General features: G+C 46.7%; 1 protein-coding gene across 1 annotated transcript in view; it reads right to left on the bottom strand.

Annotated features, from left to right (window-relative positions):
• OTOP1 (otopetrin 1) overlaps positions 1-23,748 on the bottom strand; it is a 44,190-nt gene extending 20,442 nt beyond the window's left edge. The window contains exons 1-3 of the mRNA XM_022567011.2: positions 23,148-23,748; positions 10,832-10,968; positions 6,015-6,073 (exon numbers count right to left, since the gene is read on the bottom strand). Coding sequence (XP_022422719.1) covers positions 6,015-6,073; positions 10,832-10,968; positions 23,148-23,544 — 593 coding nt within the window. The 5' untranslated portion in view covers positions 23,545-23,748. The remainder of the gene's footprint in view (positions 1-6,014; positions 6,074-10,831; positions 10,969-23,147) is intronic.
• Between the last annotated feature and the right edge of the window lie 2,721 nt (positions 23,749-26,469).

Raw genomic sequence — 26,469 nt, 5'->3', positions numbered from 1 at the left:
AAAGGGCTACTTTGGAAATCTGGAGAACTGGGTACGCCTTTACTGTTGGGTTGCCAACCCAATGATCATTATCCACGCCCTCTGTCTTACCCCTTACTTCTAAAGACACCAAAACAAACCAGAAGCTCACCATCTGGCCTCCCTTGAAGTTAAGCATGGCCACTGTGGCCAGTAGGATGTGAGATGAGGTCTACTGGGCACTACTGAAAAGCTTTTGCTTTCTTGATGGAAGAGATCAGAATGAGAAAAGCCTACTTCTTCTCCCCCTTTTTCCCAGGCTTCAATACAGACACGAAGGCTGGAGTTTTGGCAGCTATCTTGTGACCATGAAGCAACAAGCATGGGATGAAACCCTCACCCACTGAGGGTGGCAGAGTGGAAACATAGAAAGATCCTGCTCTGTGACGACACTGTTGAGCTGCTGGAGTCTTGGATAGGTTCAGGAATTAGGCCATATTATTTACAAATAGAATATGTAGCTGCATTGGGGGTTTGAAAGTTAGGAAGCGACAAGGCTGTTCTCGTCTGACCTCAGAGTTCTGTCCTTGCCTCTGACCACACTGCCTCCTAAAGAAGAAGAAAAGAAATGACATGGAGGGTGGACTCTGGACTCTGGAGAACAGAGGAGGGATCTGGGGCAATATGGTTCCAATGGAGTCACTGTCTGTTTCAAAACCTCCAAAGATTCCCCATGGCTGCCAGTTTAAGATGTATTCACTTTGGTAGCTTCCAGGGTGCTTAACAATGGGCCTTGCATGGAGCAGGTGCAGCAAATACAGGTGATTTGAGAGAGGAATTCCTTGAAACCTGTGTGTAACTGATCACTTCTCAGTTGGAGAGCAGAGGCCCAGAGGATGTGAGCCCCCTCCCCATGTAACCAAGAGCACCCTTGTCCATAATCTCCCTACAGGAAGAATGGTACAGTTGGGTCCTCAACCCTGACCTTGCCTCTCCTCTGAGTTTTAACCCCAGATGACCCCCTGGGGTTCCCACGAGCAACCGCAAGCAAAGTCTTTCCTCATTTGAACTCCAGCTTCCTTTGGCAACTTCCCAGTGTCCAGGCACAAGTGGGGAAGGAAACAGCCGCCTGCGGGTGTCTGAGTCAGCTGTTTGCCCATCTGCTTGCCCCTCATGCTTGCCCAGTTGCTATAGATTGTGGCCAGCCTTCCCCGGGACACCTGGGAGGCATTGTATAGTGCCTTTGACAAATGCAGACAATGCTGTTTGCCTCCGGCTGGCTGGCTTTTCTTTTACTTATAATGCACACAGCTCCCCTTTCTTCTCCTCTTTCCTGGTCCAAATGGTGTTGTCTCATCCCAGGTCCACTGAACCTGAGCAGGTAATACTAATGCCGCCCACAGCTGCTGGCTGTTCTGCCACAAATGCTCCCTGCGAGCTGGCAGCCTCCTGTTGATTTGATCTGGAAATTGTCCTACCAACTAAAGGCAGGCGTTGTTTCCTCATGCCAAGCTGCCTTTCTCACACTTGGATCCGATAACCCCAGACCACAATAAAGAAGGGTTCTGTGAGCCATTCTCTAATCTCAATTTATGTTTCCAGGTCTTTTTTCAGAACTGCTGCTCCTCGAAACTTCACTCTTGAGAAAAGTAAAGGACTCAAACCAGTAAGAGGAATTCTCACACCAGGAGAAAAGTCCTTGTATGTACTAAAAGCACAGAGAGTGGAATATTGGCTCGAAAGATCAGAAAAAAGGGTAAGTCCAGGAGAGGGAAGTTTTAAAAACTCCAGGGCATGGCAAGAAATGTCAACGGCTAAAGCAGGCCTGGGATAACATTAGGGAGTGCTGGGGACTGTAGCTAACTGAGCAGCCACCCCCCCCATCTGGAGGGAACAACCCCAACTTGGCTCTAGCTCTTTGTTGCCATGCACATTTTGGATTATCAAACCTCCCAATTTTTCTAGAGACATCTAAATCTAAAACTAAAAGGTGGGATTTCCCTGGTGGCGCAGTGGTTAAGAATCCGCCTGCCGGGCTTCCCTGGTGGCGCAGGGGTTGAGAGTCTGCCTGCTAATGCAGGCGACACGGGTTCGTGCCCCGGTCCGGGAAGATCCCACATGCCGCCGAGCGGCTGCGCCCGTGAGCCATGACCGCTGAGCTTGCGCGCCCTGAGCCTGTACTCCACAACGGGAGAGACCACAACAGTGAGAGGCCCGCGTACCGCAAAAAAAAAAAAAAAAAAAAAAGAATCCGCCTGCCAATGCAGGGGACATGGGTTCGAGCCCTTGTCCAGGAAGATCCCACATGCCGTGGAGCAACTAAGCCCACGCACCACAACTGCTGAACCTGCGCTCTAGAGCCCACAAGTCACAACTACTGAGTCCGCGTGCCACAACTACTGAAGCCCATGCGCCTAGAGCCCGTGCTCCGCAACAATAGAAGCCACCGTGATGAGAAGCCCATGCACCACAACGAAGAGTAGACCCCACTCACCACAACTAGAGAAAGCCTGCGCACAACAACAGAGACCCAATGCAATGAAAACGCAAATTAAAAAAAAAAAACTGAAAGGTGGTAACTCAAAAATGGTTAACACTTTGCCCTATTTAAAAAAAAAACAACAACAGGCTAAATCAAGTTATAAGCATATCTAGTTCAAACCACTCACTATCCAGTTTAGGAAAGAGGCCCAGAGACAGGGAGAGACTTGTCTCCAATTGCTCAACAAGCAAGGCCAAGGCAGGACTAGGCCCCAGTCCTATAGGATTCCCTCAAATGAAAAATCCTGGTGGGAAATGTCTGCGTACATGGCTAGAACAGCATTTTCCCCCAAAAGATAATGCAAGACACTGATGTGAGCCACATATGTAATTTTTAATTTCTTAGTAGCCACATTTAAAGAATAGTAAAAAGGAACAGGTGAAAATAATTTTAATGATATTTTGTTAATCCCAATATATCTAATATACTGTGATGTCAACTAATCAAAGAGAAAGATTTCACCCAGCAAACCCTGCTGGCCACTGCAGCCACTGCAATTCCATGGAAATAGCAGTAGATTTAAAGTCAGCATTCAGATCCCACCCAGCTATGCACAGGCGAGCTGCCTGACCTTGGACATTTACTTCATTTCTCAGTTTCCTCATCTCAAAGTGGGATCATGATCATACCTACTGTCCCTGACAGGGCTACTGTGAGAGGGTCTCATAAGTAACACATGTAAAAGAAAATGCTTTATGAATGGGAAAGCCCATTTCATTCAGCCAGGAGTTCCCAGTAGGTCAAACTACCCAATATACATTTGTTGAAAACATCTCACCCTTTATCCCCACAATCCTACTTCTAGGAATTTAACTCAAGAAAATAACCAGAGGATAAACAACAAGGTCCTACTGTATAGCACAGGGAACTATGTTCAATATCCTGCAATAAATTGTAATGGAAAAGGAATATACACAACTGAATCACTTTCCTAGACAGCAGAAATTAACACAACATTGTAAATCAACTATACTGCAATAAAATAATTTAAAAAAAGAAAAGAATCAGAGATGTTCAAAAATATTTTTAGCCAAAGATGTTCATCACAGTACTATTTATAATAACAACAAAAACTTTCAGAAAAATTCGATGTCCAACAAGATGTGTTATGGACTGGATTGTGGCCCCTCAAAATGTATATGTTGAAGCCCTAACCCCCAATGTGACTGTACTTGGAGATGGGGTATAAGGAGGTAATTAAGGTTAAATGAGGTCATAAGGGTGGGGCCCTGATCCAATAGGACTTGTGTCCTTATAAGAAGAGGAAGAGACACCAGAGAGGTCTCTCTCTCCCTGCCCAGAGAAAAGGCCATGTGAGGACATGGCAAGAAGGCAGCACCTGAAAGTCAGGAAGAGAGCCTCACCAGGACCACAATTGTAAAAAGGAAAAAAGAAAAACATATATATATCTATTCACCGAAAAAAGACTGGAAGAAAACAGACCAAAGTGTGAATAGTAGTGACCTCTGGGTAGCGGCTGTCTTAGCTGTGGTTGCTATAACAAAACAACAGATATTTATTTCTCACAGTTCTAGAGGCTCAAAGTCCAAGAGCAAGGTGCCAGCAGAGTTGGTCTCTGGTGATGCCTCTCTTCTTGGCTTGCAGATGGCTGCCTGTCACTGTGTCTTCACGTGGCCTTTCCTCTGGGTGCTCTCGGTGCAGGGGTCGAGGAAGGGGGAGATCTGGTGTCTCTTCCTCTAAGAACACTAATCCCATCATGGAGAATTAGTGGGACCTAATGACCCTCGTGACCTAACTACTTCCCAAAGGTACCACCTAATACCATCACATTGGGGGTTAGGGCTTCAACATATGCATTTGGGGGGGGACACAAACATTCAGTCCATAACAGTGGCATTATGATGATTTTTAATTACACTGTACCCTTACAAGTTTTATCAGGAAAAAAAAAAGTGACATTTTTTAAAGAATGTCTATGGAATAGATGAAGTGAAACCCATGCCCCAGAACAAAATCAGCAAGTGTTCTCCTCAAGCTGCAAGTGGGGCCCAGGCTCACTGATGGAAGGAGGACCAGGTGACCTGGTCCAGCACACAAAATGGGAGAAACTGGATGGGAATCCCCAGCTGGCCACTTGCACTCTGGAGACCCAGCTAAGTCCCCTAACCTGCCACATGCATTTAATGCAGAGAAGAATAGTTACCATAGTTACCCTGGCAGAGCCTGGATTAAATGTGAGGATGGATGTGGAAGTCTTTGTCCTGCCCTAAGGCACAATTAAAGCTGCCTTTGCTGGGTCATCGGGGCCTGGACTTCATTTGTCCCTGACTTATCCATTGGACCCCATTTGTCCATTCTCCTCCCCTGGAGGCAGAGCAGTGGCGCCTTCTGCCAGGAGGCGTGGCTTCTCGTGTTAAGATGGGAGTTAAAGATCACTGCCAAGGCCACTGCTTGGGGCTGCACAGGGGAGAGCACAGGCTGCACATTCCTGGAATGATGCTCAGATGCCTGGATATCTCGGCCCATTACCTCTGCATATCACCACCAGTGCCTGGCAGCAGGCTCTGTGCACAGTAGGAGCTCAATAGTTGCCTCACTCCTTGTCGAAGCTGATCCTTTTTGCGTAATGAGGTTGGTGAAAGTTATTTCTAATTCAATAGTCTGTTAAAATAGTTCCAACCAGTGGTCTTACATAAGTCACTCTCTTAAATAGCAGATTTCATTTCAAGAGGTACTGGGGGACTTTTCTGTTCCTCACTGACAGTTTATATGATGAGGGATCTTTCTAGAAACCAAATAGTGATCCCTTGATTCCCCTGTATGTGTGCACAGAGGCTTTCTTACATGATAATCATACCATGCGTTTAGGTAATTCACCCTCTTATCCTGTAGATTCTCTCCCTTGATCTTCACAGTCATTTCGAGGGAGAGGTGATCAGAGATAATAATAGAGCCAACACTTACTGAGTCCTTGTTCTATGCCAGGAACAAGCTTTACATCAATTATTTCATCCAGTCCCCAGAGGCTGGCTATGCTATTATCTCCATTTTACAGATGAGAAAAACTGAAGCTCATAAAGGGGAAGTTTCTAAGACAGCAGAAGTGAAATCCAACCCACAACACCCTACTTCCAGAGAGGCCAAAGTGGAGGGTCCCCTTCCCAGGCCACAAATGAAGGCTTTGCTTGTCAGGATGGAGAGGAGATTCGGTCTCATTTAAAACCCAAGAAAGCTAGTTGGCAGAGTCCAGACTGTTGCTTTTTCGCCACGGCTGACACCGTATCATAACTCAGAAGACACAGCGTCCGCCAGCGACCAGGAAACCGAGGGCTTGCAGTGTGCTCAGAGCCGTTTCAGGAGGTGAAATCCGTTACAAACAAACAAGAAGATGTGATCGTTCATTGTAAAGCGCTTTGTAAAATTCACATTTACAGAATAATAAAGTCAGTTCAAACCCCCCCAAAAAAACCCCAATCAAGATGGCAGTGATGAGTTTTGTTTGTTTCAAATGAACATTAAATTCAACACGTAAGCAATTACCCATGATTTTTACCTTTCCAGTGTTTTGAAAGATTGGATGATATCCTTTGCGTGCCCCCAAAGAAAGTACACCTAAATGGAAATAAAGGAAGAAAAAAAAGATACATCAATGGGAAAGCCATCACTGTATTTGTACCCTTGAGAAGGTATAAAACCTAAGGGAAAGGTGTGAAAAATTTTGGGAGAGTCAGTGCAGTGACCTCCCCCGCCCCAAAATGGCAAGTCACTATCGTCATCTCAGGTGGCAGTGCCATTCCTGGGGGTGTTGGGGGGAACAGTGCTGCAGGGACACTGCCGTGAGAACCAGATGGAGGCCTCCAGGTTTAGGAGGAAATAGTGACGAGTCTGCCATGGGGTGGGGCTTGGGGAGTGGCAGCCTGCCTACCATAACCCCTGTTCACGTGTTTATGTCATCCTTATCAGGCTTCCTTCGAGAAATATTCACTGAACTGTTACTACGTCAGCGGCCGGAAACCAGATTCTGAGTGCTTTAAATGAGGAACAGAATTAATTCAAGCTGGTCTTTTATTTCACTCTGTTATATACGCTGCCCAGGCCCCTGGCCACGCAGTCACTAGAAGCAACTCAGGATGGGGGCTGTATCGGACCCGTGTGCAAATCCTGGCTCTCTCGGCCTTGGGCAGGTTTGTTTTCCCATCTATGAAATGGGTATGATAGTGGAGCCTACCTTGGAGGGTGTTGTGAGCAGTGAAATAGGACAATCCATGTCAACTACTTAGAGCAGTGCCTGGAGCAGATACCTTTTCAGTAAAATCTCTCTGCTCTCAACTCACTCATGTGTGGACATTGAATGAGCACCTCCTCTGTCCCAGGCACTTTCTGAGCTCTAAAAGCATTTGGGGCCTTATTTAGACACAAACACATGTTGAGCACCTACTACGTGCCAAACACAGCTGGGCACTTTATAAATTTGTCTCATTTAGCCTTCATTTTCAATTAAGTGTCATAAAAAAGAAAATCAAACAACACACAAGAAATTACACTTACACATACTCTCTCTTCCACATCATTTCACCTAAGATTTACTATCCTGCTCTGGAAAACACTTTCAGGCATGATTCTCGAAACATCTAACAATTTAAAAAACAGACAGTAGTGACTCCTGGTAAAGAGGACATTCAACCCAACAACAGGGAAACACTGAAGTAAATTAGCTTTTATCTATGAATTCTAAGTTAGAAGACCACTTAACTGATTCTTGATAAAGACTACATAGCAACACAAAAATGTTTATGATTTTTTAAGTGAAACACTCAAAACAGTAAATTCTGCACCTTACATGTAGAACTTTGCCAAGAATGTACACTTGAGTACAAAGAATGGAGGGAACACATAAAAACAGCCACAAATATTTCAGTTAATGGGCTTACAGACACATTTTTAGTCTCTTTTTCAATTTTTTCAGTAATGTTATACTATATTTTTTAAATAAATATTTTTTAAATTACCATACAACCCAGCAATCCCACTTCTGGGTACAAATCCAAAAGAACTGAAAGCAGGGTCTCAAAAAGATATTTGTACACCCATATCCACAGCAGCATTATTCACAATGGTCAAGAGATGGAAGTAACCCAAGTGTCCACACAACATGTGGTCCATCCACACAACGGAATAGTATTCAGCCTTAACAAGGAAGAAAATTCTGACACGTTACGACATGGATGAACCTTGAGGACATTATGCTAAGTGAAGTAAGCCAGTCACAGAAGGACAGATCCTGTAGGATTCCACTTGTCTGATTCAAAGAGACAGAAAATACTCAAATTCATAGAGATGCAAAGTTGAATGGCAGTTGCCAGGGGCTAGGGGTGGTGGGAATCAGGAGTTAGTGTTTAAAGAAGACAGAACTTCCTTTGCAAGATGAAAGAGTTCTGCTGATTGGTTGCACAGCAATGTGAAGATACTTAACACTGCTGAACCATACACATAAAAATGGCTAAGGTGGCAAATGTCATGGTATGTGTACTCTACCACAATTTAAAAATAAATAGTATGTTTTAGAAAGTAATGTTTTGTATTCTCCCATCATCTAACGTCGCAAATGCACGTAGTAAGTGTCCAATAGGTATAGAAAGATTGATTAATTGACTTACTGACCAAATGCCTTAAATGAGGAAGAAAGAGATCCCCAACCCACCAAGTAACGGTTTTTGAAAACTCACTTCTGTCCAGGTCCTTCCTCTGCAGAGAACCTTCAATGGCTCCCCACTGCCCTCAAGGTAAAGTCAAAGCTGCTAAGTGGTTGTCAGCCTTGACCAAGCGCTCACTGCAAAGTGCTCTGCACACAGCACCTTAATCCTCACAACGACCCCGTGAAGGAGGCATTATTACAGATGAGACCCATGAGGCCTAGAGAGGTTAACACATTTGCCCGAGGTCACACTGCTGGTGTGAGCCAAAGCCAGGTAGTCTGACCAGAGTGCATGCTTATAAGCCCTACACTAAACCATGGCTCCAGTCCGGGCCCGTCACCCCTGCTCACCTTCCCCCGCGGGCCACACATCTTCCCCCCATCTGGTGGAGAGACTTCACAGCCCCAGATGTCCTTTGTAATGGTGTCTGACACACCACACCCCTCTCTCCTTGACAACCACCCCGCACCCCAAAGCTAGTGAGAGGCCCTTCCTGGCACCCCCTCTAGGCGATTATGTCAAAGCATTGACAGCGAGGACAAAGTCTGTTTTGGTGATTGTCTCCCGCTCTGACACCTCCATGGGGCACAGACCACGGCTTTTCAACCCTGGACTCACAGTACTGAACACAGGGTTTTGCCCCGTGTGGAAGGAAGGCAGGGAGGGAGAGAGAGAGAGAGCAGAGTGGAAGGAGGGAGGAAGGGGTGGGAGGAAGGAGGAAGGAAGGGAGGGAGGGAGGAAAGAAGGGGAGGAAGGGGGGAACGGGGGAGGGAGGGAGGAAGGAAGTTCTTTCTGGTCCCCTAAGGCTTTCCATGTTGTCACTGGCATCACTATAAGACTGTCATCATGGGATTGGACGCTCCTGGAATAAATAACCAGTTAACTCTTGTATTCCTTTACCGGCATTTCCAGAACAAAGTACCACAGACTGGATGGCTTAAAACAACCAAAATTAACTTTCCCATAGTTCTAGAAGCCGTAAGTCCGAGATCAAGGTATTGGCAGGTTGGTTCCTCCTGAGGCCCCTCTCCTTGCCCTGCAGATGGCCACCTCCCTTCAGCATCCTCACACTGTGTGTCTGTGTCCTTCCCTCCTCTTCTCAGAAAGGTGCCAGTCCTATTGGATTAGGGCCCACCCTCATGACCTTATTTAGCCTTAATTACTGCCGTCAAGACCCTATCTGCACACAGTCACATTGTGAGGTCCTGGAGGTTAGGACTTCAACATCTGAATGCAGGGGACACAGTTCAGCCCTTAACAACCCTCAAAACGCAAGGCGACCCATTCAAACAAGTCTCCCTGGAAGCTGCCACCCTGTTCCACCGATGTTGCCACCCTGTTCCTCCCGCAGAGGCAAACTGCTACCAGGCTCGTCTCTCACAGAGTTTCACTTGTGAGAGTGTGTTTGATCTCAAGAAACACCGTAAGGTCACCAAGAGCTGACTGGCAGTCACCTGGGTGCAGAGTGGAGACCACTTTCTGATAAAAGACTGAGATTAAAAATGGCATCCTTGGCATTCGGAGGTGAGAAATTGGTCCTGAAGGATGTTCCTAAATCGGGAATGCAGAAATATTTTGAGCAATGACAGTATGCCTGGACCAAGTTCATGGTCTTTCTGGGTGACTTCTGTGGAGAAGAACCACGGACAATGTAATATATATATATATATATATATATATATATGCATAAGATTGTGTGTGTGTATATATATATATAAAGAATGTATTCAATATGTCTGTAAAAGAATGTGTGTATATATATATATAAAGAATATATATATATGTATAACTGAATCACTTTGCGGTACAGCAGAAATTAACACAACGTTGTAAATCAACCATACTTCAATTTAAAAAAAAGAATCATGGCGTCTTGGCTGTGACTTAGGGCAAGTCATTTGTCCCCTCTCCTTCCTTAGTGTGACAATCCGACAGTTGTTCTCGTGGAGTTGTTGAAAGCATTACACGAAGTGAAAATGAAAAGTACTTTGCAAAAGTCCTATAGACATACTACTTATTACTTTTACTGTTATCTCAACTCTGATAGCCATTTCCAGGGATTTCTGCCAAGGATGGAAGCTACACTGGAGATCCATCTAAGGTTTTTTTCAAACATGAGATTTTTCTGATTCTAAGCTATAGGTTCAAATTATATATCAAATCCTTATTTCTTACCCACACCAAGTTGACCAAGGCTGAGAATGAACCCCTCATTCATTTCTAAAGAATTTAATCCACAAGTAAGCAAAGAACAAATGAACAAAGAAAAGGTCTCAGTGACTCAGAGGAGGGACTGTAATGGCACAAAGTTTCTTTTGGTGGTGATGAAAATGCTCTAAAATGGACTGTGGTAATGGTAGCACAACCCTATGAATATACTAAACCACTGAAATGTACACTTTAAATCAGTGAATTGTATAGTATGTGAATTATATCTCAATAAAACTGTTAAATAAAATTCCCCAGAGCCTTTTCTGGTGGACTCTGACTTGGCAGAGTTTCCTGATTCTTCATCAGTGTAAGTTCTGCCACTCAAGATTCCCACAAAACTGGCCAAGAGGACACAGTCCCACTTTACAGTGCAGGCAGCTGAAGGACCATTTTATATACCCTGGGATACACTTAACAGGAATCCAGGCAACAAGGAACAAGCAACAAGCGTCGTGTGGTTTACCTGCAACAGAGTATGTACCGCATGGGTAACAGGGAAAACTCCTTCTGTGGCTGATAAACATTCAGAAAATCCAACGAAGTACCCAATTTTCAGGCAGCCCAGGATGATGGTAATGACTGCAAACAACGTGATGCTACCTAAATTGGGGGAGGGGGAGGGGTAGAAATACACACATATAAGTGTTAATATGCACTAATATCATTTCAAAATAAATTATATTAAACCTTCACATAAATGGTCAAATGATTTTTGACAAGAGTGCCAAGACAATTCGATGGGGAAAGTACATTTGTTTCAACAACTAGTGCTAGGAAACTGGGTATCCACATGCAGAAGAATGAAGCTGGATGCTTACCTTACAGTATATCAAAAATTACCTCAAAATGAAAAAAAAAAAAAAAATTACCTCAAAATGAATCAAAGACTTAAATGTAAAACCTAAATCTATAAAAATCTTAGACGAAAACATAGGGGGAAATCTTTATCATGTTGGATTTGGCAGTGACTTATTGGATATGACACCAAAAGCACAAGCCACAAAAGTTAGAAATAGGTAACTTGGGCTACATCAAAATGAAAAAGAAATTATGCATCAGAGGACACTATCAACCCACAGAATGGAGAAAATGTTCACAAATCGTATCTCTGATAAGGTGTGAGGGTCCAGACTCTATACAGAACTACAATTTAACCATTAATAAAAAAAAAATAAAAAATAAACAAAGGATTTGAATAGACATTTCTCCAAAGAACATATGTAAATGGATAATTAATACATGAAAAGGTGCTCAACATCACTAATCATTAGGGAAATGAAAATGAAAATCACTATGAAATACCACCTCAGGGACTTCCCCGGTGGTCCAGTGGTTAAGACTCCATGCTTCCACTTCAGGGGGTGTGGTTCGATCCCTGGTCAGGGAACTAAGATCCCACATGCTGTGTGCCATGGCCAAAAAAAAAAGAAAAGAAATACCACTTCACCTGCATTAGCATGGCTACTACCCAAAAAAGAGAAAGAAAAGGGGTGGGGGGAGGGGGGAAGGAGGGGGGAGGGGAGCGAGGTGAGGCAGGAAAGGAAGGAAGGAAGGGAGGGAGAGAGGGAGGGAGGGAGAGAAGGCGTGGGGAGAGAAGTAAAATAATAACAAATGCTGGCAAATATGTGGAGAAATTGGAACCCTTATACACTGTTGATGGAATGTAAAATGGTGTAGCCACTATGGAAAACAGTATGGCAGTTTCTCAAAATTTTAAAAACAGTAACTCCACATGGTCCAGCAACATACCCAAGAGGATCAAAAGCAGGTACAAAAGCATATACACCCATGTTCATGGCAGCATTATTCACAATAGCCTAAAGGTGAAAGCAACCCAAGTGTCCATCAATGGATGAACAGATAAAGCTTGGCAGGGACTTCCCTGGCGGTGCAGTGGTTGAGAATCCACCTGCCAATGCAGGGGACAAGGTTCAAGCCCTGGTCAGGGAAGATCCCACATGCTGCGGAGCAACAAAGTTCGTGAGCCACAACTACTGAACCCTTGTGCCACAACTACTGAAGCCCGCACACCTAGAGCCCATGCTCTGCAACAACAGAAGCCACCGCAATGAGAAGCCCGCGCACTGCAACAAAGGGTAGCCCCTGCTCGCCGCAACTAGAGAAAGCCCACGCGCAGCAACGAAGACCCAATGCAGCCAAAAATAAATAAATAAATATTTAATAAATAAATAAATTTATCTTTTAATTGCCCTGTTTTTTTTTTTTAAAAAGTGTGGCATATCTGTGCAATGGAATATGATTCCGTTTTAAAAAGGAAAGGCATTCCGACCCCTGCTACACCGTAGATGAACCTTGAGGACATTATGCCAAGTGAAACAAGCCAGTCACAGAAGCACAGATGCTGCATGACTGTGCTCCTAGGAGATGCCTTAGAATAGTTCAGTTCATAGGGGGAAAAAGCAACATGGTGGCTACCAGGGGCTGGGAAATGGGGGGTTATTTAATGATACATACTTTTCGTTTTACAAGATGAAAGAGTGTTGGACATTACAATTGTAATGAATTCACAATATGAACGTACTTAACACCACTGAACTGTACACTTAAATGATTAAGTTGGTAAATTGTACGTTATGTCTATTTTATCACAATTTTAAAAGTTTTAAATATATATAAAGCAAATTCTACTATTGGCCTCACAAGCTGAAAGTAGGAGACAATATTATGTCTTGTTTATCACTGGACCGACCTCATGCATATTCCAGGGTCTGATAAGGGACGTACATTCAACAAAGTTTGGCCAAAACAACACAAGTCCTCTAGAAGTTTTCCCCCCAAAATGATCCATCTAAGAGTGTCACTGTTCTGCTCAAAAATCTCAGTTCTCTGATCCTAAATTCCTGCTCTAAATAATAAAAGTAAGGGGTATAAGGTATACAGGAACTTTCTGTACTATCTTTGCAATTCGTCTGTAAAATAGAAAGTTTATTTTTTCAAAATGATAGGGAGGGGTCTAGAGCAGTGGCATGAAAAGGGCTGTGCTAGTGAAGTGAAGAAAGGCAAGTTCTCTGATGGTACATCCAGCATAGTTGACAACAAATTAAACAAACAAGAAATATGCATATGAATAAGACTGGGAAGGAATATGCAAAATACATTAAAAAGAAACTCGTAACCAAATGAAAAAAAATAGCAAGAAAACCATAATGATGGTGGTGACTTGATCGATGTTACAGTCCCTAATCCCACTTCTGGGCCAACATTAACCACCATTCATACATTCTCTCCCACGAACAGAGGAAACTGGATCGTGTTTGACATGAATTATGGCACGAGAAGAGAGAAGGGCATGAGCCATAACAGGGAGCTATAATATTACAGCTCTGGCCTAAGAAGCCTCCAGTGAAGAGTAATGCAATCGCCTGGCTCCTTTCCATTGCTCAAAGCATTATAGAAACAACTCTAAGTCACATTTTCTTAAATCCTGGAAATGCCCCAGTGAAATCAGAAACTTTGTAGGAGTGGAGAATCAATCCCAGGGCTTTGAAATGGTTTGATAAATGCATGGTTCGTTTTGATTACAAAGAGAAATAGCAAGATGAGGTGAGGCAGCCTGGTTGGGTGGCAAGGGCACAGGCTGTAACTCTGGGAACCTGGCTGTGCCACCAATGGAACATGGGAGTTCAGACAGGTCACTTCCATGCTCCCGGCCTCGGTTTTCCCATCTATAAAATGAGATTGGTCCACAGCAGTGGCTCACAAACTGCAACAGAATCACCTGGAGGGCTTGTTAAAACACAGAGTGTGCTGGGCCGCACCCCCAGAGTTTCTGATTCAATAGATCTGGGGTGGGGCCCCCAAATTTGCATCTCTAACAAGTTCACAGGTGGGGTGATGCTGGTGATCTGGGACCCCACCTTGAGAACCACTGATCTTTGCCACTGACATTTCAAGAGCTGTAACAAACACATCACGTGCCTTCTCACGCTCTTAAAGCCCTTCCTTCCTTCATCCATCCTTCCATCCATTTATTTGTACAACAAATATTTTAGGGACTCATACTATGCATGAGGCATTTTGCCAGGGGCTCAAAGGTAAACAAGTAAGATTGCTGGAGAAACAAAAATACACACATACACACATATAGTATTGCATAAATTGTGGAGTACACAAAATATAGAGCGATGAGCTGGCCCCAGACTTCTCATCCGCATCGTGGGAAACCAGAAGCCAGTGGAAGAGTAGCTAGAGTCCACTGCAAGGAAAGGACTGCATCTCAAGAACCCTATTCCCAGCCAAGATGGCACCCACTTGTCAGGGCAAAAGACAGAAAGATATATGAAGGTATGCCAAATATAATTGTTTGACAATTATTTGTTGTTCAATTATGATCCAGGTACTTGGGATATTAAAATGTCAGTAAAATAAAGTACCTGTCCTTGATGAGTTTAACATTGAGTGGGGAAGCAGAAAAATAAACAAATAAATAATAAACATAGAAGAAATGTCAGGAAGTGCTAAGTGCATGAAGGAAAGTAAAGCAGGGAAGAGGACTGAGGTTGACGGTGGTGGTCAGAAAAGGATTCTCTGAGAAGGTGACAGTTGAACAGACGAAAAAGGACAGTTGAACAGACAAAAAAAGGACAGGGAGAAAAATATCATCCACATAACTCACCTGAAAAAGGGCTTTAACCAAACAACCAGTGAATTAGGAGAGAGTCCTCTCAATGAGAGAAGACGAAGAGGAGAGGCAACGATAGTGAGCAACAAACTTTGCAACAGAATGAAGAGGTAGATGGACATATAATGGAAGGAAGGAGAGAAGGAAGGGAGGGAGGGTGTAAATGAATGTATGATGGATGGATGAAAAGATGGAAGGATGATGGATGGATGGATGATGGATGGATGGATGGATGGATGGATGATGGATGGATGGATGGATGATGGATGGATGAATGAGTGAATGGGTGAATAGTCCAGTAGATAAGCAGATTAATAGAAAAGAAAGCAAGATAAGAGAGGTTAAATCCGAATGGATGAAGATAAACTGTCTGGAAATGTGTCATTTACATGCTATATAAAGACTTGTGATACAGAATAAAATTGGGGATGACTGAGTAGGGAGCAGAGATGAAAAACCTTTCAAAGTTCTCATGGTAAAAAGATGGGTACTAGGGGAAAAGAGGGAAACAAATGTATACTCTAAAGGTCTTGTCTCACTGGAATAGAGAGTGGGTGGGAGGATCTTGGAGTGGGAAGCAATGTGTCTTGCTGGGGGAAATGTTGCATATTTTGTTTTCAGGTAAGAATGGAGTAATATGTATCTGGTTATGAGAATGAGAAAAGGGAATCTAGCCATTAATGGAATAGAAAAACACAATAAAATGTTCAAAGTGCTCCAAAAAGCAAACGTGGAAAAGGCACATGAGGCAACAAAATGTAAAATAAATCATTATAATCAACATAAAGAAAAATAGAAATAATAAAGTCTGGGATATAAATCATTACAATTAGAATGATCTAAGTCTCGCATTAATTAAGGGATGGGAATATTGAATTAAAAACAAAACCTAGCTATATGTTCTTTTTACGAAACACACTTTTAACTAAGTGATAATAGTGGAAAATAGAGGGGTGGGCAAAGAGGAAGTAGCAATGCAAACGAATAGAAAGAAGGAACAGCAACATTAATATCAGACCACTTGGGATTTAGGGTTCAATGTAATAAATAGGATAAAGAATCCTTCCACCCTTATCACTACACATGAAAAAAAAACCCATAATGTATGAGGAAGACATAATAATCAAATAGCCCATATAACATCATTTTTGTTTTGTATATTTAACTGCTACTTTAAAAAAAAAGAGTGGAAGATTTCAGAACTAGACAGATCTAGTAGACATAAGATATGACACAGAAGAATTGAATCACACAATTGATAAACTTGGTTTTATAATACCACCTTGCATATTGATAAAAATCAATTATGCTATCAAAACACAGTACACAGAGTATAGAGGTAGGTACTGACTGCCTGGCTTCAAATCCTTTTTCTACCACTTATTACAGTTGATGACCTTGAGCAATTACTTAACCTCTCTGTGCCTCAGTTTCCTCATCCGTAAAATGTGGATAATAAGATTGACTATCTCCTAGGGATGTAGAGGAGATTAAATGATTCATAACATGAAAAGCACCTAGAACAGTGCCCCACAAATAGAAAATTCTATAAACGGGATGTTATCATCGTCACTCAACCACAAAGAAACACTTAATGAATTAGAACCAATGAGAAAGCTCCCCAGCCACATTCCTTGAGAATAATCCTAAAATGTCTAGTGTTGGCAGAGGGGAGACTCCTCCTCTGTGTTAGGCTCCCAGATCCCTTCTAGGAGTCTAGAATCTTGAACCATAAGCTCTTAGAGGTGGAAGGTTCCACAAAGTTAGTTTACATCTCCCATCTCATGCAAGGATGCTTCCCAGTGCATCATGACCAGCGGCCATCTGGTCTCCACCTGGGCATGCCCAGGGCTGGGAGGCTCACCCTTCCATCGCCAGCTGGTGCTTAGATTACAATGCTCTTCCCCACAGTGAACTGCAGTCAGCCTCCCAGAACTGCCATCCCCTTCCCTGGAGATTCTGCCGTGGTTCACTCATTCCTTCATCCATTCATCCATGCATTCACCCATTTGATGATTCAGTAAATATCAACTGGCCCTTGTTACATGTTAGGCACTGTGCCAGGAGCTCAGGTTATAATGGTAATTACATTCAGACAGGGTCTTTGCCTTCAAGAGCTCACCATCTGGTCAGATCAACAAACAAACTGAATGACACAATCTCCTGCTTGAGAAGTGCTAGGAAGAAAACAGGGTGTTATGAGAACATACAACCCGGAAGCCACACCTGGTCTGAAGGCATCGGGAGAGGCTTCCCTGAAGAAGTGACTCTCGTTTGCTGACCTGGAGCTGAAGGGGGTGGGCCTGCAGCATTTTCCACCCCACCATCTCCACATCCTCTCTCTCCTGGACTGGACATCCTTTCGCTCCTCCTGGGGCCGCCCACCTGCAGGCACCCATGTGATGCTCAAAGGGGGACGTGACACTCCATGTGCAGCCTGACCTCCTTTCCAATCAATGCCTGACCAGCATCGGCTTTTTGGGCAGCTACATCATGAGGTTGAAATCCTGACATCAGGTTTACATTTTCTACTAGAGCAGAAATCCCATCCCAAAACCCCAAACGTGCATGATAATGCATGCAGTTAGGCAAGACTCTCTCACGGTGACCCCAGGCTGGATCACGGCTCCCTTTCCTGAGGGAATTGCTCAAAACTCCCTGCATCTTGATCTGCTCCAGAATTTTGCTGGGAGTTGCTGTTATGCTCAGTTCTCTATATTCTGTGTATTCTTTATCATTTTTAAAATTCAGGGTAGCTTCCTGAGACCCTACATATTCTCCCTAAGTCCACTTAATTCCTAACTGACCTCTCAGCCTCCTGTTTTACTCCTCTGAAAACCAGGTCCCACCCTGCAGATGGAGTGATCATTCTGAAATACAAGTATGATCACATCATTCCCTTTGTTCAAAACCTTCAATGGCTCCCCACTACCCACTGCACAAAACCAAGATCTGAAGCCTGCAGATAGGGTTCCAGCTAACTCAGATCTTGCTGACATCTCTGGACTCACTTCCAGACTCCAGCAAAAGCAGAAGGTCCTCCTCTGGGACCTCCCCCTAAACCCCCAAACCCTTGCCCCAGGCTACCCTTCTGCCTATCGACCCATCCCCTGCACATCATAACACTGAATCATTTAGTGAATGATAATAACGTATTTCTCTTACTAAATGCCACAGATTTCTCTAAGCATTTTATATGTACAAACTCACTGATTCTCATACAACCCTATGTGATGGTTGGGGGGTATCATCCTCCCCATTTTACAGATGAGGGAACCGGGGCAGAAAAGTGAGGCTACATGGGTTGGGGTGGGGTTTGGTGGGGAGCTCTTAGCCATCGTGCTCTGCTGCCCCTCATTGTCTGCACCGTCTTTGCCCCCTCCTGCAGCCCTCCATGCAGGGCCAAACCTGAGCCTCCTGCTGTCCCCAGGGCTCAGCCAGCGCCTGGCACAGAATGGGAGCTCGGTCCAGACTGCTGAACAAAACCAGACCAAAGTTTCTGCCCCGACGTCACAAAAGTTGTCCCCATGCAGTGGGCTTGGCCACCTTCTCTGTTGTTCCCTGCAAGTTCCAAAGGTCCCTCTGCTCGATGAAGAGGACAGAAACCAAATGGAAGTTAGAGGTTTTGCCTTCTCTGTCACCTGCTAATATCACACCCTCTGTCCCGAAGCCAGGAACTTATCTCTCTTCTCTTTCTCACTCTGTCCGAATATTTCTGGTGACAGGGGCTCAACCCTCCTCCTGATGCCCTTTCAGCTTCCTGGTCTAGAAAATGAGGGTGATAACACCCACCCCAAGAACCGCTGGGAGACTGAAAACATTACGCTCAGTGAAAGAAGCCAGTCGCCAAGATGACATATTATGTGATTCCATTTATAAAAATGTCCAGACCAGGCGAGTCTAGAGACATAAAGTAGATCCATGGTTGTCTATTCCTGGGGAGGGTCTGGGGGATGATAGCTAAAGGGCATAGTGTTTCTTTTTGAGATGATAAAATGTTCTAAAAATTGACTGTGGTGATGGTTGCACATCTCTGTGAATATCCTACAAACCATTGGCTTGTGCACCTTAAATGGGTAAACTGTAGACTATGTGGACTACATCTCAGGAAAACTATTGTTTTAAAGAAAGGAGGAGAATTGCTAGGCACACTGACATGGGCTCACTATACCCAGAGCAGGGACAGAAGCCCAAGGAAATGAGGAGTATCTGGAGAGGCCGTGTCTGCAGAGGAGTGAGGTGATCAAACTGAGATGAGCGTGCATTCTGAGGAGGGAAACAAGGTGAAGCCCAGACCCATGTTCATGAACTTGCTGCATCTGCCCCGAAGTCAGCAGGGTGGGCTGGAATACCACGGTGGCCCACCCTGACCACTCCCTCCTTGGCCACACCAGACGCTGCCACAGGACTGCACACCAGGTTTTGCAATCCTGTCAGTCATCCTCCAGTGGTTTCTGTGAGTCCTGGCTGCACTCCTAGACTGTGGGCTCCCCTGGGTGCAGGGGCAGTTGCATCCTCGTGTCCTGCAGCCTTCCTCCTTCCCCTCTCCCTCCTCTTCTGCTCTCTGCCACCATCCTGCATGGCAGCCCGCCTCTCTTCACACATGCACTTGGAACCATTTCTTTTAGCAACCTTCACTTTCTCACACATTGGACCGCCTGTTTCTAAAACCCATCACTGTGTCCCAATTTTTATCTCTACAGCCTGTACAGCCACCTGTCCTGGGCAGATCTTACAAAAGCAGCTCACGTCTGCCCCTTTACTTGCAGCCCCTTAGGGATAAGGAACACAGTGCTCTGAGCAGCCCTTTTCCAAGGATGGTGCACTGGACAGAGATGTAATGTGTCGTATACATGGATGTGCCTCATTTTAAGTAGAAAGCACTTTGTAAAAATCTGATCTCATAAAAGTAGATTTGGGAGTGATTATTCACACGCACAAAGAAAGCCTCACTGTGACAAACAACTGGGACAATGCCTCTAATGTACCAGCATTCCAAACGCACTCAATAACTGTGGCTATTAGTCTTACTGTCGTCATTGCCATGATTTTGTGTTAATAACACTTCTCTGGGCTTGAGGCAGGCCAGAAACAAGGAAAAGGACTACCTTCACCACTGCGGTCTTTTAAGAGACCAGAAACAGAACAGAAACAGGACCCTGGTAATTAACAGGAAGAAACGGCTATTCATTAGGTTTTCATGTCACTGGACACACAGGACTGGCATGAGATATCCCAGCTGCTGCCACTTCTTCCAGAAGAAATCAATCTCTTTATTTAGCAAACAGAGGATCTGGATGAATAATCCATCATTTCCACTCATTTTTAAAAATTAGTCAATATTTTTTGTTCCAAAGAAAGCCTTCACTTTCTCACACCCAGTAGGTGGGACAGAATGTTTTCCTGCTCAAAGAAATGCCTCACAGCCCGTACCAAGACCCAAAATCTTTCTCTGGAAAACCTCAGTGCCCAGAATTCCACAGGGTGGCTCTTTCTCAGAGCCCCAGACTTCTAAGACCATCACAGAAGCCAGGGCAGAGCTAAGTCAAACCTGTTTTTCCAGCTAGGATTCCAGGGAAATCCTCAGTCCCTGCTGGGGCTGAAGGCACTTCCCTTGGCATTATGGCCTCCTGGGGTACTTTGGGGATAATTAGGCTCTTGCTTCTTTGATAAACTGCAGCTCATTTACAGGGATAGACAGTGCTTTGCAAATAGTTTTCACTCGACCTCTCCCAGCTCCTCCCTGAGAGGTGGCCAGTATTCTTATTTTACTGATGAGGAAACCGGGACTCAGAAAGGCGAAGGTAACAGAGCCGAGACATCAAGCCAAGACTTCCAGGGTCAGCACCACTTCCATCATCCACATAGCTCACTTGAATAGTTATGTTATTATGGGGTAACTTGCTGAGTGTCTAAACAGCCACACCCTTTACTGAACACCTACTATGTGCTCTCCTACACTGCCTCATTTGCTCCAGGTCTACCTGGTGTCTAATGGACATCTCAAATGTAACACGTCCACAAGAGGAATCCTGATTCTGCATCCCCACGCTTACTCCTCCTTCTGTCTTCCCAGTCTTGGGAAATGGCACCACCATTCACCCATTGACTGGGGTCCCAGTGCTTAGAGTCTTCCTGGAAAGAGGGAGAGAGAGAGGAGGGAAGAGTGAGGAAGAACAGGGTGGGGGAGGGAGAGAGGAAGGAAGGGAGAAAGGAGAGAGGGAGAGAGGAAGGAAGGATGAGGGGAGGGCAGGAGAGAGAAAAAGAGGAAGGAGGGAGAGAGGGAGGGAGGGCGAGAGAAAGGAAAGGAGGGAGGAGGGGGAGGACGGAACAGGGAGGGGTAACACAGAAAGGAAGGGCTGGATGAGGAGAGAAGAAGAAGGGAAGAAGAGAAGAAAGAAGGACAGAAGGATGGAGTAGGAAGGAAGTGAGGGAAAGACCAAGGAAGGATCCTGCCACTACAGGAAAGCATAGGTCAAAAGCCTCTGTATGCAATATTGTTTTAGCCTGTTTAAGTCAACAACCTCAAAATAACATTTTATTCTTGTTTGCTTGTTTGCTATGACACTGGATTCACTCCATTTATAGGGTCACAAAACCACGAACCTCCCTGAAACAACTACTTTCAGAGCAGTAATCTGGGTCACGCTGCAGTTTTGTGCAGTTTTTCCAAAGGCAAGATGAACTAGACACAGTCCCTGAGCCTAAGAAACCTAAAATCCCATCCAGATGACAAGGCTTATATCCACTAATCATAAGACAAGGCAGAAATAGACAAGCGCCAGAGAGCTCTACAACAGAGAGAGCTGTGGCAGCCCATGGGAGTGAGGAGTAATTCCTGCCAGGTGTGTAGAGAAGGTGTCCTTGGGGCAGACCTTTGAAGGGAGTGTGGGTGGGAGGGAGAGTGACTGTGTGCTGGGCGCCCACCCTGTACCCAGCAGTCACTGGTCCTACACGTGTGATTCCCATTCTACACATGCTGAAACTAGGGGAGTGGGAAGACTAAATAATGTGCCCAAGAGCATGCAAGGAAAATGACAGCCACACTCTGAGACTTAAATTCAGATCGAACATGAGAATTCAAGCAGAGACCTGTGATGTGTCTGGACCACACAGAGTGAAATGTACCCGGCCCCTCCCATGAAGATTTCTCAGGCACCCGTTTTCTCCACAGACTCCCCACCACCTCCTCCCTTTGACCTGCATCATGTCTATCTCCCTTCCAACAGTGCAAGGTCCTTGAGGAGAGAAGGGTTCCTGTCTTGACAACATTTCAATCAATGTGTTGTGGGTACCTAGCAAGTGCTTCTATTCCCCGCTGCCTGAACATTTATCCACTCATTGATTACATCATTCATCTCAACCACATTTTCTTAGCACCCACTCTATACCAGGCCCTGAGTTGGCTCTAGGACGAAGAGATGAGCATCTTAGAGTTCCCCCAGTGTGCTGGAGGGGACAGAAGTGTCAACAAGAAGCACAGTGCCTTCCCAGGGCGCAGTGAGGGGTGAAGGAGTGCGGTCAGAACCCCAAAGGGTGAGAGATGGGGTCTGAAAAGCATCACTGGGGAGCACGGGGTGAAGCCTGAGCCCTATCTCCTAAAGCAAGGCAGGTGGGAGGCATTCCAGGAAGAGGGAACAGAATATGCAAAGGCAGATAAGCATGAAGTATTGTGATGGGAACTAAAAGCCTTTGAGACTGAAGCACAGAATGCGGGCCAAGGAGAGGATTAAACTAAAGAGACCTTCTGAGCTCAGATCTTAGCGGGCCTTGAATGCCAGGATAAGGAGTGTGGCCTCCATCGTGGGGTCCGTGGAACCATGGCAGGGCTTTAAACAAGGAAAGATGTGAATAGGTTTGTGTAACCTAGTTCCAACGATGGCATGTAAGGCAAGGGCCTGAAGGCGGAGAGAGGAGACTATGGCAATAATCCAGCCTTAAGAAAGAAAGAGAGAGAAGGGAAGGTGGGCGGAGGCGGGCAGAAAAGATGTGCAGGAAGATGGAGGCAGAAAAGACTAAAGGAGAGAAGTCAGAGGAGGAAAGGGCACAGAGCTGCTGTCGGGCTGCGGCTAGCGGACGAGCAGGCTGGGTTCGCTGGGCACTCACCCGCCGGCCGGCTCGCTGCTTGGGGACTCACCGCGGAGCCAGCGCGCGCCGGCGTGCGTGTCCTTGAGGCGGCGGTGCGCGGAGCTGCGGCCCACGTACCACAGCATCCAGAGCAGCTGCAGCAGCATGAGCGCCGTGAGGAAGCACAGCAGGTCGCTCTTGCCCACGCCCGAGGCGTGCACGGCCCAGGCCAGCAGGAACAGCAGCCCCGCCACGAACACGTTCAGCCCATACTGGCTGCTCAGCGCCTCCGCCAGCTTCTGCGGGAAGCTGGCGCGGATGGCGCCCCGACGAGGGGCCGGGGACTCCGGGGGCCCCGGGGCCGGGAGCTGGGGCGGCGGGCAGGCTGCGGGTCCCGACAAGCCCCTGTCCGGGCTGCTCCGAAACGCCTGGGGAGAGGCAGGCGCCCCCTGGCCCTCGGGCATCATTGAGGGACCCGCACTGAGTCTAGTCCCGGGGGCGGCTGCGACCCGGGCCCCACCCGCTGCCCCTGTCCTCTGCCCTAATCCCGACGCCCTCTGCCAACCAGCCCGCTGTCCTGATCACCCTCGGACGCCTGATCTCCCGCCTTCTGCCCCCTACCCCCGGTCAAGGTACCCACCCGATCCACTTACCACCTTCCCCCCCCCCGCCCCCCGCCAACCCGGGCTGACCCGGGCTGACCCCGGCTTCTTCGCGCTCCCTAATTCGCACCGCCCACCTTCCCTCCCTCCTCAATGTCCGGGGCAACACTTCCGCCCACTCTGCACCCACGCAGGCCGCTCCCCGCCCCTGGTGCCTCGGCCTGGGGCCAGCCCTGCCCCGATGGCCGCGCGTCCTCCCGCTCCCCGACCCGCGCACTGTCCTCAGCTCTGTCCCCTGAGCCGATGCCGGGTGACAGGTGCCTCCCGCCGGCTTCCAGGGGTGGGATGGGGGGCAAGGTGTCGCCCTGAGCCGGCCCGAGGGTGTGGGCGCGGAGGCGTGGCCGCGGCGCAGCGGCGCGTCTGGGGCCCCGCGGGTGAGTGCGCTCCTCTGGTGCCCCTGAGCGTCTCCGTAGCGGACCACGGAGGTCTAGGTGAGCCCGGACGAACGCGTCCGTGTGCGTGAGTGTCTGCCTGTCCTCGTCTCTGCGTATTTCTACGGTCTGTTTTCTCTGTTGCGTGTTGCTGTCTCTCTCTGGAGGTCAGTCTTTGGGTGTGTCTGGTTGGGTCGGGGAGGATGGGAGGGGGTGGCAGCTCCTGTCCCTAGATCTATGAATAGGGGGACAGGGTGTCCTTTTCGTTTGTGTCTATGTTTGTCTGTCCGTCTGGTGTACCTGGGTGTCTGCCAGGAGATGCCCAGATGCGGACAAGACAGGAGCCACTTCCCAAGAAAAGAGATCCTCTCTCTCCCTCCTCCAAGGGAATGGGGAGCTACTTCTGGACTGAGCTGAGCTGGGGCTGGGGGCTGCCAGGAATCCTCCCTGGAGCCGGGGGAACCGGAGCGTCTCCCTCTGCTCCCCCAGGCCCCCCAAGCTGACCTGGTCCGCCACAGTGCCCCTCTCAGGAGGTCTTAAGGGCTGGCGTGGCTGAGATCAGGGCTGGAGCAGGAAGCTGGGAGGGAGCCGCTGGAGGATGGAGCCCAGGAAAGGGCAGGCAGGGCTCACAGCGAGCCCCTTGTGCAGTAGCATAGGGCTCAGCGCTCAGGAGACACCCTTTCCCCCTTGGTTTAACATCCTGCTGTTGTCGTTCTGAAATTCTTAATTTTTGAACAGGGGGACCCACATTTTCATTTTTGCAGTGGATCCAGCAAATTACGTAGCTGGTTCTGATTGCCAGAGGGTCCTGGCTGTGAGGGAGCCCTGGGCTGGGAGGGAGTCAACCTGAGGACTTGCCATCATTCACGTTTTCACTTTGCTTGTTCGTTTATGTGGTCAACACTCATTTATACTACACTGAATCATTTCAGGCTCTGTTCTAGGTGCCAGGAATTCAGTTATGAAAGACTGCCCTCACGGAGCTGACATTCTGGTGGAGACACACTCAGTGGATAACTATTTAACTCGCTGAGAAGCTATAGAGTATCAAACATGAGACTCAGCCCTGCCTTCCAGGAGCTCATGACCCAGGACTGCCTAGGGCGGGAGGGTTGGACAAGCCCTGAGTCTGCCAAGAAGGGTGAGAGGTTCCCGGAGGAAGCACCACCTGTACAGTTGTTTGTGTGGGGTTTTTGTAACATCTTAATTGGAGTGTAATTGCTTTACAATGGTGTGTTAGTTTCTGCTTAATAACAAAGTGAATCAGCTATATATATACATATATCCCCATGTCTCCTCCCTCTTGCGTCTCCCTCCCACCCTCCCTATCCCACCACCTGTACACTTTTTTTTTTTTGCGGTACACGGGCCTCTCACTGTTGTGGCCTCTCCCGCTGCGGAGCACAGGCTCTGGACGCGCAGGCTCAGTGGCCATGGCTCACGGGCCCAGCCGCTCTGCGGCATGTGGGATCTTCCCGGACCGGGGCACGAACCCTTGTCCCCTGCATCGGCAGGCGGACTCTCAACCACTGCGCCACCAGGGAAGCCCATGTACACTTTTGATAGGAGTAGGAGCTGGCCAGGTGACATGGGGCAGGGCAGAGGAGGGCGTTCCAGAGAGAGAATGAAGCACGTGCACAGAAATGAGTGTGAAAAGGCAGGTGGGGACCAGGAAACGTGTCCATCAGTATGAGGCTTAGAGTGTGCCCTTCAGCTGGGTGTCCCCAGAGCCAAGCCAGGTGGGTGCTCAGTAAATAAACCAAAGAGTTAATGAATGCACACGTGGATGGAGGCTGTATGAATGAGTAAGTGAAGTGTCGTCTTCTCATCAGATCACTGGGAGGTGGGACTCGGGATGTGTTCACCCCCCACCCAGTGCTCTAGCCCCTGACCTTGCTTCGTTTTCCTTCTTAGCACACAGCGTTACCTGGAATGTGTGTGTATCTGGGGCCCATCACTCCCACTGTAATGAAAGCTCTATGAGAAGGATGTGGCCTGTCTTGTCCACTGCTGTATTTCCAGCATGTAGAACAGTGGTGCCTGGCACATAGTAGGTACTCAATAAATATCTGTTGAATTGTGTCCCCCCAAAAGATGTTGAAGTACCTGTGAATGGGACCTTCTTTGCAAAGAAGGTCTTTGCAAATGATCAAGTTGAGGTCATTAGTGTGGGTCCCAATCCAATATGACTGCATCCTTATAAAAAAAGGAAATTTGAAGATAGACACATACAGAGGGAAGAGGATGTAAAGATATAGAAAGAATGTCACCTGCAAGCCAAGGATTATCTGAGACTACCAGAAACTAGGAGGGGCCTGGAACAGCTTTTTCCCTCCCAGCCCCCAGAAGTAACCAACCC

Source organism: Delphinapterus leucas, chromosome 5 (assembly GCF_059928025.1).
Source record: "Delphinapterus leucas isolate spDelLeu-1000000601 "Yukka" chromosome 5, BTC_Dleu_Yukka2, whole genome shotgun sequence".
In the NCBI taxonomy this organism is placed as follows: Eukaryota; Metazoa; Chordata; class Mammalia; order Artiodactyla; family Monodontidae; genus Delphinapterus; species Delphinapterus leucas.
This window is presented reverse-complemented; position numbering and strand designations above follow the sequence as displayed.